Genomic DNA, 15,737 nt, shown 5'->3' on the forward strand with positions numbered 1-15,737 from the left:
TCATCAGCAATTTGTAGTTTGAATTCTAACAGGGAATATGAGAGCATATTTTATCAACTTATTTGTTCGAATTTGAAAGAATTCTAGTTGATAATTGTGAGATACTACTTATGAGACCCAATTGATCGGATAAATAATTGAACAGTCCAATTTTTATTTGATCAGATGAATCTTGTAAGTAATCTCTCACAATTACCTGCTTAAATTCTTTCAAATTCGGATAAACAATTCGATAGAATCATAATTCAATATATTAATTCAAACAAGAACAGCTACCCAGCCCCCACGGCACCAAAGTCAAGAAAAAGTCAAGAAAGCTGAATGTTTCACTTTGGATGAATGCTGACCCTTCAATAGGTTGAGTTGGAATATATCTTCAACATAAAACACTTTTTGCATGCTCTAAGCATGTTTTTGTTATAACTAAAAAAAATGTTTGGTTTTATTCTCTTACAATTTTTTTTTTTTTTTTATCTCCCTCCCTATTATGAGATGTGTAAATTCATCTTCATAAAAAATAAAAATTACAAAAAAAAAAATATATCAAACACATCTCATAAGACAATCATGTCAACTAGTACCAAACGGGCCCAGAGCAAGAGTTCAAAGAATTGGACGGGGCTGACAGACTGACAAGGTTTGCGTTTACGTTGCGTAATCTCTTTAATATTTACTAATATATTGAAATGGTAAAATCTTGACCTTTAGACCTTAACGAAAAAGTAAAAAGCAGACTGCTATCTTATGAACCCTTTGAAGTTGGTGATAATGATGCAGGTTGATTTTTTAGAAACTCTCCACTAGCGAAATAAGAATTGTACTGTTCCTTGAGAAGTCGCTATCCTTGAATTATGACCCCACATTCCGGCCCTGGGTTGAGCTCCCAATGCGAGAGAGAGAGAGAGAGAGAGATGGAGAGGTCTCAAGAATGAAGATTGACTGTAATTCAAGACAATCCAGTTGGGAATGCAAAAGCTGAAGAAATAAGAGAGTTGTAGAAGACTGAAAAGATAGGTAAGGTTTTTGAGAACGTAGGATTTCTGTTCTTCGTCTTCAGAAACACTTTAAATGATATGGATGTTGCTGCATTTGCTTACCGAAGATTTTGCTATGTTGTGAATTTGTAGATAAACGTTAGGTGTTGATGGGATTAGTTGATTAATAAAAATTTGATAGATTGTCGATTTCTTTTTGAGTTTGTTGATCTGGGTTTTTGCTTATACCCTCCTTGACGATCGAGATTTTGCTTTTCGAAGTAATAACTCATCTGGGTTTTGCATTTAGAAGTGATTTACAATCTTGAAGGTGGTTGTAACCCGGGTTGTTCTTAAAACCAGGTTGTTCATTTGGGTTTTGCTGTGGACGGGGCTTTTTGTGCTGAGAGTGCAGTGTGGGGCCTCTGGGGTCTGGTTGGTAAAGTTTGGTGATTTGGAAATTTTCTTTAATTTTAAGTTTTGAAACTTGGGGTTGGAGTAAGATTGGAAATTGGTCACTTGGTTTGGCTTCTGCATGAGAATTAAGAGGATTTTGTGAAAGTTTCATGAATGATTCTGATATGAGATATATTTAGCTAGACTGTCATCATCAGATTCGATTAAAACTGTATAGATGGCAAGCACGGTGCCATCTCCGGATTCATCACCCTCGGCCGTGCCACCAGCTTCTACCACAACGTCACCTTCCACCAGTTCTCCACCACCCTCCACCACTTCGTCACCACCACAACCACCCTCCAGCACCAGTCCACCCCCACAAACCTCTTCTTCTTCTCCTCCTCCGTCCCCTTCTACTACTACTTCCCCATCAACGCAGCCCAGTGATAATCCACCCGACCCTGCTAGCCCTTCAACTTCATCCCCTCCTGTTGTCCCAACAGCTCCTCCAACATCACCTCCATCACCCCCTTCTAAGAATTCAACCCCATTGGCACCTACAACATCACCACCTCCTCCTCTATCAGATCCTCCTACATCACCGTCACCTCCATCATCCAATGATCCTCCTCCATCCATCTCTAATTCTCCACCACCTCCACCATCAAGCCCTCCAGAAAGTTCACCTCCGCCACCTTTAAAACCTAGTCCCCCAGCAAGTTCACCTCTTACACCACCATCTAAACCACCAGTGAGCTCACCTCCTCCTCCATCATCAACACCACCAGCGAATTCACCTCCCCCACCTTCAAAGCCCCCTCAAGATTCACCACCACCACCACCACCACCATCAACTATGCCACCCAAGAATTCACCACCACCAGCATCATCTACACCACCTAAAAATTCACCCCCACCACCAGCACCTGGTCCATCTCAAAGTCCACCTCCACCACCAGCATCAACCCCCCCTGCAAATTCACCTCCTCCACCAGCATCTGTACCTCCCAGTAATGCACCTCCACCTCCTAGTCTTACTCCTCCACCTGGTTCTCAACCAACTCCTTCACCTTCAAACTCGCCTGCAAAGTCAGTGCCCCCATCACCCATACGACTGGCACCACCTCCTCCCTCACATGTTTCTCCACCATCCCTGTCTCCCCCATCTCCTAATCAAAATCCAATCCCACCATCAAATGGTCCAGCTGCAAGCAATACTAATCCTACTGCAACAGGAAGATCAAATTCCACTGGTAATGGGAGCATTGGTACTGCAGGCTTAGTGGCTATTGGTGCAGTGACGGGAATCATAGTGCTTAGCCTCATTGGAATGGCTGTCTGGTGCATAAGGAAGCGAAAAGATAGAGGTTCTGGACTTGGTGGTTATGTCATGCCATCCCCTCTATGCCCTTCCCCAAAATCAGGTAAATTTTATAAATATCGCTTTAGATGTAACTGACTGTCTTTTTCATTTTCCTGTCTCTTGGGTACTTTTAGCATGTTATACTTCTAAGGGATATTCACACTTTAGATATTCAATTTTGGAGTACTGGTTTCTATGGGATTTCTTAGATGTGCTTTCTTCCTCAGAGTAGGATTATGGCTTACTAGTACCCGAACTTAATCCCCTTTCAGTGATGTGAACTGAAATCCAACCATCATAATGTCTTATCATTTAAGTGATATAAGTTGGTTAGATACTGAGAAGTTTTGGTTTTATTGTTTGTTTGCTTATTATTTTTTTTGGGGAGAACTTCACTTATAACTCCTGATTTTTCATCATTTTTGAAAAAATGTACCCAAACTTTAAAAAGTGTCAATTTAGGGTATCCATCTTTCAATTTCAACATTTCATTAGAATTTTCCGTTAAATTCTGTCAAAATTCTCAAAATACACCATTATTTTTGGGAAGAAAAATTGTTTTAGGTATTGGTAAGAATTTAACGGAATTTGCAAAAATATCTATGCCTGAATCTTTAAAAAATTTATAATTTTTTCTTAAAAAACAGGAGTATTTTGGGAATTTTGATAGGGTTTAACAAAAAATTCTAACGGAGGGTTGAAATTAGGGGTGTGCAAATTATCCGATTACTGACTACCGAAAATCCGCTGATCGCCACCGAACTGCCTACTGCCTACCGAAAAAAAAAAAGGAATCGAAAATCGGAATAAAAAATATTTTCGAATTTAGTGTCGGTCGTTAATCAGTAGAATCCATTTTCTGACGGTAACTGACCCGACCCAACCCGACAAAGGCAAAAATATTATGAGCCAAGCAACGCTGTTTAAGGAAACATATAAATGCATCCTTAATACTTTTTCTCAAAACCCTACTTCACTTTAGACACTTCTTCAATCTTCACACTTCACTCCCTCACGACACCGTCTCCTGAACCCTAGCCTAGGATCACTTCCTCCCCGCCCCACGCCGTGACACCCAACCGCCCACAGCCCCCGCCCATCCGCCTGTCCTTCTCTCTCTCTCACTCGTGTTCTGGAGTCCAGGAGTTCACCGTGTTCAACTCGTCCAAACTCTCAAGATAAGATTCGGGAATCGACATTCCGCATTTTGTTTTCTTTGTTTTCATAGGATAGTTGTTGGTTGTATTTGTTTGGTTGGTTTTCATAGTTGTTCGGTTGTTGTTTTTAGTAGTTCGATCTGTTGTTCGGTTGTTCCGATCTGGTGGTGCACTGCAAGTGAAGTTGCTTGACTATGAGTTTTCCGATTTACCCGACCGATAATTACCGATTTATCCGATATTTTTGAAAATAAGTCTTCATGGAATTACCCGACTTTACCGACAGTTCCGGTCGATAGTCGGAAATGGTGTTTCCGACACCAAGTTACCCGACGCCCACCCCTAGTTGAAATTGAAAAAAATTGAAAATGGATACCCTAAATTGACACTTTTTAAAATTTGGGTACTTTTTTTCAAAAGTGATGAAAGATTAGGGGTTATAAGTGAAGTTTTTCTCTTCTTTTTTTTACTCACTCTCTTTCCTTGAGAAAAGAAAGAGGGTAAAATACTCTAACCTTCCTTTGATTTAGGTGAAAATACGGGGACTCCCTCGCATTTTTTGAAATTGAACTTTTTCCCAAGATGATTTTGTCAACATAAAATGAAAATTGGCAATTCTACCCTTATAAAAAAAAATAGAATATGCTTCATTTGAGGAAAAAAAATAAATAAATAATCTGCATGGTGGGTATACTGTATAGGGCTTGTTTGGCAAACACTTTCATTTTTCCCCGAACAAAGTCACCTTCAAAACATTCCACTTTTTATATCACGTCAAATCACTTTTTAACAACATTTTTCACTTTTTATGTCACATCAATTACTTTTTAACATCCTTTTTCATTTTTCCTTACAAAAAGTTCAAAACTTCTTTTTACTTTATATCATATCAATTACTTCTTGTTACTATTAAAGAAAAAAAAACCTCACCTCAAAAACCTTTACAAAACGCACCCCAGAGAAAGGGTTTACAAGAACTCTATAATAATGAAAATAAGGTTATTTAAGGCGTATGACATTATTTAGTAGTGTCATTAATATTTTTTGTCTGCATGAATGATGAATTGGATTACAGTGTATGCCAGGTATGAATGGTCTGAATAATTTTTAGAAGAGGAGGATTTGTGTATCTTCAACAAAATCCAGAGGGGGATGAAGTATTCGACCCAAAGAGATAATAAGAAGTTCATCTGGATATTTTTATATGTATACAACTACAGTAGGTTGTATCTATTATATATTTATCGTTAACCAACTACTTTCTTCCTCCTACTTTGGCTATTGTGTCGATTTCGTCCATGAACATTTACGTGTGTCAATTTAGTCCATTGACATAATTGTGTCAATGTGACTGGCAGCTGGAGGACAGGAATTTCTGACATGGCTTATGGAAAGTGTCCACGTCATCAGTTTTGCTGACATGGAAACTCATATCACATAACTTAGCTGAAATGTCAATGCAGGGCAGACAGCTTATCTGACACGGTGATGGAAGTAACAAGATCAATAACAACAGAGCACCTGCTGGTGGAGGGTTGTCAAAAAAACAGTACTGGGAAGAAAAGAGCAAGTTCAGGTGAAGGAGCTCCAAAAGGGCGATAAAAGGAAGAAAACGAAGAGGGACATGGGTGCAGTTTCGTACCTTGCCTCTTACATAACCTAAATTATGTGATATAAGTTTCCATGCCAATGAAGCTTTATGGCTTGGACAATTTCAGTGACATAATTTAGTAAGTAAAGGAACTAAATTGACACGATTAAATATTGAGAGACAAAATTGACACCAAGACCAATGTTGGAGGACAGAAGTAGTGGTTCAACCTTACACAGAAGTCAAACTGTAGTTTAAAGTTATTGGGTAGCTATAATCAGTTAGGTGATAGTTAATTCATGTTGTTTCTTTCAAAAAAAAAATTGAAATTAAATGATTGCGAATGTGAGGGCATTAAATGAATTAAGTTTTTGTAACTTGTCCAGATTCATCCATTACAAAGACACATTCTTCAGCTCCTCTTATGCAAAGTGGTTCTGGCAGCGATTCTGTGTATTCTCCAGCAGAAGCAGGTGGATTAGGCAATTCAAGGTCATGGTTTACGTATGAAGAACTAGTCAAGGCCACAAACGGGTTTTCAGATCAGAATCTTCTGGGTGAAGGTGGATTTGGTTGTGTGTATAAGGGATACCTACCGGATGGGAGAGAGGTAGCAGTAAAGCAGCTAAAAATTGGTGGCGGTCAGGGTGAGCGAGAATTTAAAGCTGAAGTTGAGATTATTAGTCGCATACACCACCGCCATTTGGTTTCCTTAGAGGGCTACTGCATTTCTGAGAACCAAAGGCTGCTTATCTACGACTACGTCCCTAACAATACCCTTTATTTCCATCTTCATGGTAAATCCATAGCAAAATTATTGGAGTACCAATTTGTGATAATTGGTTGCTGATCCTGTGCTTTGCTCCTTACATTTTGTAGGTGAAGGTGGGCCGGTTCTGGACTGGGCAACACGTGTGAAGGTTGCTGCTGGTGCAGCTCGGGGAATAGCTTATCTCCATGAAGACTGTAATTATCTGTACTTATTTTCTACACAACCAGCAAACATGTTTTGTCCTTATCTATCCGTAACTCAAAATAAATGGCCTTAACAGTTGCCGCCCAACTAAACATACCGATAGTAACCAGATTCCCTTCACACTAGTACCTTTTCAAATATAACGATACCACTCACCTTGTTTAGTATTATATTAGTCCTATTAACAACATCTATTAATTTTAGCCTCTCCAGATACAGTCCCAGGAAAAGATTGGGCTATGATGTCTTGAAACAATGGCCTATTGGTCAAACCTTAATTTAATCCTCTTAATATGCAGTTGTTTAATGAGGAAAGACACTTATATTCACCCTGAATATAATCCAACCTCATTGAAGGAGGTAGGGGATGAAAAGATTAGTGGGCTTCTTGTTGTTTGTTAAAAAATGATGACTGCTTTTTCTCTAATATTGGTTGACCAGGAAAAGGCATGTTATCTCCTGTTATCATTTTTCAATTCTAGATGTCACAATGATCTTTTGGGGATAAAGTTTCTATTTCAATACCAACCATGACATTTTAGAAAATTATTTTCTTAGAAGCATACATGGAACGTGGGCTTGACTAGTAATGAGAGTTGAAACTTAATAACTATATGATCTTACCTTGGCAAGTGCACCCAAGTTTTAGCACATTAGATTACTGCAATAATGTTTTTGTTGATCAGATTCCATTTTATTGTCAATACTTGTTATTTACATTGTTTAATCTTGTGCATATAACAGGCCATCCTCGCATTATTCATAGGGATATCAAGTCATCGAACATTCTTTTAGATAACAACTTTGAAGCTCGGGTATGCAGGAGTTTTTCTCAAGCTACAATCAGAATTACTCTTTTTTGTGTAGATTTGGAGCCTATAGATTCTACTTTTCACTTTACAGGTTTCAGACTTTGGGCTTGCCAAATTAGCTCTAGAAGCATATACACATATAACCACCCGTGTCATCGGAACTTTTGGGTAAGCAACCTATTTATTATTAGTCCATGTGTCACGACTCAGGGAAAATGCTCGTCACATTTATACTATACGCCAAAAAGACTAATCAAAATTACAATTGAGCTCCCTGAAAGATGAGTGATCCCTGCACAACTGTAGACACATGAGGTGGGACCCATGTGAATAGGTTCCACCACATGAGTCACACTCCATGTGTCTACAGTTGTGCACGTGTTGTGCAGAGGGCATTTCTCTTCCTGAAATTTTTTATAAAGTTCAGTCTTACCTAGTAATAAACCAATGCAAGACTAGCACCCATACAACACATTCACAATCAATCCACTCAATATGGGACTAATTTTTTGGAGTGTCACAATCTCCCATATTCAAATCTGTCACGTTCTTGTCTAGTGCCTTAGCGCCACATGGTGTTACTAGATTACCCTAACAACATATGCCATGACCTGAAAAAAGCAGTAACCATATTTGCGCTATTATTCCAAGAGGATTAGTCAAAGTTACAATTGAAGCTTATTGAAATCACTTATAAAGCTCAGTCTTACCTCGTAAGGAATCATATAGGACGTAGCGCCTATGCAACACTTTTACAATCAACCCACCTAATGTGAGACTAACTTACTGGTATGTCACAATATGTCAATCAAGGGCTGGGGGTATATACTAGTTGAAGTATATTTGCTTCAGGAAAACTTTTTTTCTTCAGATCCAGTTTGTATTGACCGTGTTTATTGGTTGGTTTCAGATATGTGGCCCCTGAATACGCATCAAGTGGCAAATTGACTGATAAATCTGATGTATATTCGTTTGGGGTTGTGCTTCTGGAGCTAATAACTGGAAGGAAGCCTGTGGATGCATCCCAACCCTTGGGAGATGAGAGTCTGGTTGAATGGGTAAATATGTTAAATGCAATTTTGTTAAAAGTTTTCTTCCACTGCTGGATACAAAAGTATCTTGACTTGTTATTGCTAAACTAATATTTAGGAAGGCATCAATGATTCGTTAAACTAATCTTCTTGGCTGCAGTTGTCACTTTTGAGTAATATGTCATGATTCGACTTTGAATCTAATATAATTTTTTGCTGCTTTTACCATTTATTCTGTTATGAATACTCAGTTTTGTTCGGTAGAAAAAGGTTGACAGAAGGAATATTTGTCTGTTTGACTGGCTGCACTATTAGGCCACTTCCATTATCATTCTTTTTTTGGACTTTTTCATCTTTTTTATTTTAGAATTTAACACTAGTGAGGTTAGGGTGTACAGCATGACGCTTGACCTCCCGTTAGACCTTAGTGTAGGTAGTCTAGCAATGATGTACATTTTCTTCTAACAAACAATTCTGATTAAAAAATGCTTGTATAAATTTTATATTTGCGAAATAACTAGAGAAAGCCTGAATTCTGAAGAAGCTTTGTTCGTTGTATTCCCAGACAGTGTGCAATCATGGAATAGTTTGAAAGACAAGTTGCGTATCTAACTCTAGAAGAAAGTTGCAAACCAGTTAAATTACTCCTTGACTTATTTTTCATATCTAGGTAGGAACACTTGAATTTCTTTGCACAGAAGATTTTGTGATTTAATTGAATTTTTTTTACATGCATGCATAAAAGTAATGTGAGAAGAACTAAATGTATCAAACATATGTGAAAACTTGGAAAGAAAACCTGTGCACTCAACCACATTGTAATCTTCCAGAGTCAACCCCTCCTAACCAAAAACCCACTTGATTTTTCAGGCCCGGCCTTTGCTAAGTCATGCACTTGATACTAAGGAATTTAAAGATTTGGCCGATCCAAGGCTCGAAATGAACTTTGTTGAGAGTGAAATGTTGCGTATGATTGAGATAGCCGCTGCTTGTGTGCGACATTCATCTGCCAAGAGGCCACGAATGGGACAGGTAATCGAATTTAATGTTATTTATGTCATTCCTGATGTTCGGATACAGATGCATGGAAATCATCTTTCTTGGCATTCTTATGCTTCTCACTTCTCAGGTTGTTAGAGCCTTTGATAATTTAGCTGCTGCTGATCTAACTAATGGAATGAGAGTGGGGGAAAGCGAGATATTTGATTCCGCACAACAATCTGCAGAAATCAGATTGTTTCGGAGAATGGCATTTGGTGGTCAAAATCATAGTACAGATTTTTTTAGGCAAAGTAGCTTGGATAGTTAAGAATGCCATGGTAAATATTGGAGAAATGATAAAATTGAACTAGGAGGGTTTGTCAAGCCAAGCCGGAGCCCTGTTCAAGCAGGTTTAATTGCGGAGTTTGGCTCAGCTGAGATGCACTTTCGTACCCATCTATCAGCTGTAGAGACCGAAATTTAAACCCTTGATTCTTGTAACTAGGTTCCATTTTAGCTTCACATATAATTTTGGTGCTTTTGTACTTCAATTTTGCTCGTGTAATTAGCAGATGAAAAGAATCTTGTTTCCACCAAAGCCATTTTTTTCAGTGAGTCATATAACTGGTGGGAGACTGTTAGATTCTTCTCTTCTCTTCTCTTGTATTCACTTTCATGGAGGAAAAGAATACTGAATAACAGAGCATGTAAATATCCCTCAAGCCCCAACAAAGAACAAAAAAGAAAAAGAAAAAAGAAAAAAGAAGCAGAAAGGGAAGAGTAACATGTAAGAATGACCAAGACTAGGAAATATATAATCAACATGTGATCGAACTGCGTGTGGAAGCTTTTCAAACGAAAGACATACACAAAAACATGCCTCAGCAACTAAATTTGATGTAATCTCTTAAGCAAGCAGTTAGATTGAGCAACTTGAACTTGCCAGATGGGTTTATCAGCCAGCAGACCTCAACGTTTTGATGATTATGACAACCAAAAGCTGTCTTCAGTTACCTGTATGGTTTTAGTTTCATGGTGGCTTATGTCATGCTATACAATCAGGGAGAGGGATGATAATTCTAAATTCCCTCGCATATGAACATATTGGGCTTGTCAGCTGTCATGCAAGATACGATGCCGTTGCGTCTTTAAATATCTCAAGAACTAATCGTACGTACGTGTTAAAGCAAGAAAAACCGTTATGCAAGATAGGAGGAAAGAAAGATATTTCATATACCAGAACCTAGATTTAAGAATGAGAAATTATCTTATCTTTTCCACCTCTTATATATTTCTTGTACTTTTCTTTTTTAAATCAATTATTGAATCTGTAAAACTAATATGGTTAATTTAAAAAAAAAAAAAAAAAAAAAAGAAGATGTACGTGTAATATACAAAAACATGTATGTGTATCATGTCGATGATATATTAAATGTTTTTTCATCCCAAAATAAAAAGTAAGAAGAAAAGGATTAAATGTTTTCACCTACTTGCCCCCATATTAGTATTCCAATCTTATCCTTTGCTTTTCTCTAGAAAAGTGAAAAAAAAAATAATAATAAAATAAAATAAAGGAAAAATTTGCAATATAATCGAGAACTCATACCTTAATTATTCTGAAAATAGGATAAGGATCCTCTACCATTTTAAAGAAATTGTAAATTTAGGCCGGTTCTAAGCATCGAAATGCTTGAAAAATACCACCTTTTAAAAATGAGGCATGTTAGAGTTGAGAATTAAGTATATTTTCATCCGGTTTTTGTTCTTTATGTTGTAAAAAAGTTTTGACCAAAAAACTGTCTTTTAAATTTATGAAGAAGAAGCGTCTTGATCTGCAAAAGTGAATAAAAAAACTTTTTGAGAGAAAAATTATTTCTAGCTATCTCGATAGCATGTCTCCTTTTTAAAAGGTGACAATTTTCATTCGTTTCGATACCTAAAAACGGCTTAAATTCTATAATTTAAAAATCTACAATTTATTTAAAATTGTAAAAAATCTTAATGCTAAGCGAAAGACTAATACTACAAATAACATTCCTTAAAAAGAAAACTCCATGATACCCAAAGCTAGGAAAGGCTTGAAGTTGTCCAAGAAAGCTTGTACTGAAAAGTAGAATTCAAGTTATAATCATTGTATGACAGCTTATGTTTCCTTGACATATGATATTCGATCTCTTCATATTTAATTTGAGGGCAAGACAACTGATAATTGTTTTCGTAGGTTTGCCACCTATGATTATGGTTGCTTCACCCTTCCCAATACCTCCCAATAGGAGAAGGAACTTATGCCTTCAAAACATTTTCTTCACCATCTATCAATCAACAACTCCTTAATTAATTCTTCAAGCTTTCACAGCCATGGAGGAGGACATGAACATGCTCGCCGCAGACTGTGTTGTCATATGTTGTTGCTGCCAATGCTTGATCCTACAGATTGTCATCTTCGTCTTGCTCAAGCTTCCTTACAAGCTGGTGCGAAAGACGAGAGAATATGCAAGGAAGAAGCTGCGACAAAGAAAGGAAGATAAGAAGATAACAGGCGGAGGAAGGGATCAGATGGGTAAATACAAAGATGATTTTGTAGGCCTAGGGTCTTTTAGCATTCAAGTTGACAGCAGGTTGGCCATGGATGGAGGCCGCCATGGTTGTGGGTCATGTATGGAAGAAGTTGAGAAGGTGTTAGAGGAGCTGTCCCAGAAGGGGGAGTTTGCATTTGGAAGCTTCTGGGGTATGAAGGGATCAGGGAGCTTCTCAAGTTGTGAATTTGATCACAATATTAATGCAGAGTATCAAATAATTGAAATGATTGGCTCTTTCAGTAATACATAGCAGAAATTTATATTAATTAATTAGTTTGTCTGCCATTCAGATGAACAGATCAACAGATTAATTGCTAACTGTATTTGATCTATCTGCTTTAGACAGCCATGCCAAAGAGCCATTAATACATGATATAGTAGGATCTGAAAATTCTGGTATTGATGAAATCGTCCTGGTCTCTTCTCTCGTCTCTGCTTGACCCGGCCCGACCCATATAATTTGGGTATTTTTGAACACTTGCTAATTATGAAGGATAATCTCACCACTGGTCTTTAGAGTTTGCCTAAATTACGAATCACTTCCTGTGGTTTAAAAAGTTCATGGAGGGTCCTTGTGGTAAACTATAATTACAAATCACTCTCTGAACCCGTTTTCCGTCCACCAAATTAACAGAGTCTGTTAGTGAATTGCAATACATATGATATTTAGAGGTTGTCTCACAATTGATATAACGTGGCAAACTAACAGATTATGTCAGCTTAGTGACGAAAAACTGGTTCAAAGAATTAATGATTCGTAATTATAGTTTACTACAAGGACCCTCAATGAACTTTTTATACAATAGAAAGCGATTCGTAATTTAAGTCAATCCCAAAAACTAATAATGCGATTATCCCAATTATAAAATACATAAAAGATTGAACTATAAAAAATCAATTGATCGATCATGAATGCAACCAATAATTGAGAAGTCCAAGAATTCGATCCAAATATCCAAGTCAATTGAAATAATTAAATAAAAAAAATACTAGCTCACACATGGCATCCCATATTCCCATGAGCTTGACTGTCTTCGTTGAAGCTTCACAGGATGATTTTGTCACCATTTGATTGGGTTATAATATTTACTTTGTCTCAACGCGCTTCAGATGTACTACGTACAGTTTGAACCATTCCAACGTCGTTAAAACAAAAGAAAAACACAAGCCCCACGTCCTAAACAAACCAAGAACCAACCAAACCCACAAAAACTACTCCGTCTGCGATCTTTCTTCTTCGATCTCCCATTTTCGTGATGATGGCCACGCTCCAATCCGAGCAGCTGAAGCAGCTGAAGGACATATTCATGCGCTTCGACATGGATTCGGACGGCAGCCTCACGCAGCTGGAGCTGGCGGCCCTTCTCCGCTCCCTTGGCCTCAAGCCCTCCGGCGACCAGCTTCACGTCCTGCTGGCCAACATGGACGCCAACGGCAACGGCACCGTGGAGTTCGACGAGCTCGTCGGCGCCATCATGCCCGACATGAGCGAGCAGGTGCTCATCAACCAGGAGCAGCTCCTGGAGGTTTTCCGGTCCTTCGACCGCGACGGAAACGGCTACATCACCGCCGCCGAGCTCGCCGGATCCATGGCCAAAATGGGTCACCCTTTGACCTACCGCGAGCTCACGGAGATGATGCGCGAGGCCGACACCAATGGCGACGGTGTCATTAGCTTTAACGAGTTCTCCATCATCATGGCCAAGTCCGCCTCCGATTTTCTTGGCCTCGCTGTCGCGTAGGCGTAGGCGTAGGCTCCAGGCACCTTTAGGGTTTGGCCCGGCCGGATCAGGAAATTCCTTCCTTGAAAATTCCCTTTGGCCTGCTTATTTTGTTGACCTTTTCTTTTTTCCCGGTCTTCTGTTTTTGTTTGTGTACGTGATTACGTGATTGAAGGGGGAGATAGCTCTAGGCTCTAGGCTCTAGGCTCTAGCTGTACTGCACAAAAATGGTGCGAGAAGAACCAAATCCAAGAAACCTCAATCCCTCTCATTGATTAACACAATTAGTTGTATATTCTCTGTATTAATATCGTTAGTTTAATTTGTTACTAATTCTAATATTTTTTTGTTAATTACATCAAAATCACTGACTCATATATATCTCTAGCATATCAAAGGTGCTGCATGTGGACATTTAATGTAAATAAAATACTCAATTCATTTTTTTATTTTTTTGTGGTAATTTGAAGATTTCTCCTTCCTTTTTTTTATGATATTTGTTGATAACCAATTAATATATAGGATTAAAAAAAAAAAAAAAAAAAGGTACATGAATATGGAATAATACTAAAAGAAAGATTCATGTCCGTTATCTTTGAGTCATTTCAAAAATCAAAAAAAATTGATGTCACTTTTAGAATCATTATCAGATGCGTTGAATTAACCGCAAGCGTTTCAACCTAAAGTATTTGTTAATGCATCAAACTATCAAAGCACTCAACAGATAGTACTGTACATATATAAATAAGGCACAAAACTGACAAAAGGCAAGCAATAAGCATAACCATATATCTCCAGAATTGTCTTGTTGATGAAGCACATTCCCCTCATCGATCTGTTTAGTAAAACTAGGGTGAAACTAACAACTTGAAAGGAGTTTTCATAAATGCGAAGAACCCTTTGTTCTTGTGTTATTGGGTCAAAACTTACCAAACATCCATTTCCACTTCTTAGTAGTTAGTAGAACCAAACAAAAATCATCATTTTGGTGAGGCTATTGGGGAGTTTTGTGGGTTTTAGTGATTTGGTTGTGGTTTTTAGTGATTTGGCTCACCAAAATAGATTAAAAAAAAAAAAAAAAACACTATTTTAATGAGTCTACTAGTAATGCTGTAAACGGTCTAATTTAATCTCTCTCTCTCTCTGGGTGAAATTAATTTTGAAGCATTGATTTTTTCAGCACCTAAGTCAAATTCATTAAATTTTGTGTAAATTCACCAAATTTGAACAAATAATCCAATTTATTTTTTTAAACGTTTGAAAAGTACTATATACCACACATTTATCCTACTATGTTGATGTGATAGGGTGTAGTAGCCATTAGATCAATCATTGTTAATATATATATATAATGGCAATTATACCATACCATATCAGCATAATAAGATAAATGTGAGATAAATGTGTGGTATATAGTATTACTCTATGCGTTTAGCCTTCAAAATATTACATAGGTGAAAGTTTTGTTTGGAAAGTGGGACTGAAATTTCTTGTAATTGTTTGTTTGAATTCGAACAAGATTAAGAGAATTAGAGAAAATATGTGCAAGTTTCAGGGTGTCCAAATAAGTCTGCTCCCAAGGTGCGGAGCCAAAGCCCACCTATTCAGACACCTCAGGATCCACACTCCTCTTTCATTCTTTGCTCGAATTCTTTGAAATTCAAGCAGCAAAAAATTTCAAGGGATCTAAATCCTAGATAATGACCCTAACAAAAAGAAAGATGAAAGAAGAAACGCAAAGAATGGAGAAGAAGAAATCTAGAGACGTTGAAGAAACTAGGAAGAAGAAAAAGATATTGGAAAATGAAATAAGCATGGCTTTACCCATTGTAAGGAACAGGTTCGATCTAGTGAACTGATCACTCGTAGGCGATTAATATACAATGGGATCATTTCCGAAATAAAAATATTTCAAGAGAAATGTTCAAATGCATCCTCAACAATATTAATCAGAAGGCCACATGCATTTTCTAGGGGTAGACACTAGACAGTAGACAGGATGCAAGCTAAAGCCCTTTATTTTTATTCATTTTTTATGGAAGTTTCACTTAATTTGATTCAGGTAATACATCATTGAAAAGCTTGACCAGATAACTCTGTAAGTTATACATGTAAATCACACTAGATTCAATGTGTTCGAAACAAAAGCATGG

General features: G+C 37.7%; 3 protein-coding genes across 3 annotated transcripts; all 3 read left to right on the top strand.

Moving 5' to 3' along the window:
* The first annotated feature begins 749 nt into the window (after positions 1-749).
* On the top strand, positions 750-9,882 carry LOC133870376 (proline-rich receptor-like protein kinase PERK9). The gene is made up of 9 exons (XM_062307488.1): positions 750-1,014; positions 1,338-2,797; positions 5,871-6,281; positions 6,364-6,450; positions 7,205-7,275; positions 7,364-7,440; positions 8,183-8,330; positions 9,174-9,335; positions 9,433-9,882. The coding sequence occupies exons 2-9, from the start codon at positions 1,609-1,611 to the stop codon at positions 9,610-9,612; spliced, it is 2,325 nt and encodes a 774-aa protein (XP_062163472.1). The 5' UTR covers positions 750-1,014; positions 1,338-1,608; the 3' UTR covers positions 9,613-9,882.
* A 1,484-nt stretch (positions 9,883-11,366) lies between these two features.
* LOC133865547 (uncharacterized) lies at positions 11,367-12,303 on the top strand. Its single transcript, XM_062301998.1, has 2 exons — positions 11,367-12,102; positions 12,206-12,303. The coding sequence occupies exons 1-2, from the start codon at positions 11,643-11,645 to the stop codon at positions 12,301-12,303; spliced, it is 558 nt and encodes a 185-aa protein (XP_062157982.1). The 5' UTR covers positions 11,367-11,642.
* A 679-nt stretch (positions 12,304-12,982) lies between these two features.
* Positions 12,983-13,925, top strand: LOC133870385 (probable calcium-binding protein CML16). Its single transcript, XM_062307498.1, has one exon. The coding sequence runs from the start codon at positions 13,120-13,122 to the stop codon at positions 13,603-13,605; it is 486 nt and encodes a 161-aa protein (XP_062163482.1). The 5' UTR covers positions 12,983-13,119; the 3' UTR covers positions 13,606-13,925.
* Positions 13,926-15,737: the final 1,812 nt, after the last annotated feature.

This window comes from Alnus glutinosa, chromosome 1 (assembly GCF_958979055.1).
Source record: "Alnus glutinosa chromosome 1, dhAlnGlut1.1, whole genome shotgun sequence".
Lineage (NCBI taxonomy): Eukaryota > Viridiplantae > Streptophyta > Magnoliopsida > Fagales > Betulaceae > Alnus > Alnus glutinosa.

What these genes read in the sequence shown, in the direction of transcription:
- LOC133870376 (XM_062307488.1), top strand. Translation starts at nt 1,609, where the DNA reads ATGGCAAGCACGGTGCCATCTCCGGATTCATCACCCTCGGCCGTGCCA. An exon ending in ATGCCCTTCCCCAAAATCAG is followed by an intron (nt 2,798 to 5,870) that starts GTAAATTTTATA and finishes TAACTTGTCCAG; the next exon opens with ATTCATCCATTACAAAGACA. An exon ending in CGTGTCATCGGAACTTTTGG is followed by an intron (nt 7,441 to 8,182) that starts GTAAGCAACCTA and finishes GGTTGGTTTCAG; the next exon opens with ATATGTGGCCCCTGAATACG.
- LOC133865547 (XM_062301998.1), top strand. Translation starts at nt 11,643, where the DNA reads ATGGAGGAGGACATGAACATGCTCGCCGCAGACTGTGTTGTCATATGT. An exon ending in TGAAATGATTGGCTCTTTCA is followed by an intron (nt 12,103 to 12,205) that starts GTAATACATAGC and finishes TATCTGCTTTAG; the next exon opens with ACAGCCATGCCAAAGAGCCA.
- LOC133870385 (XM_062307498.1), top strand. Translation starts at nt 13,120, where the DNA reads ATGATGGCCACGCTCCAATCCGAGCAGCTGAAGCAGCTGAAGGACATA.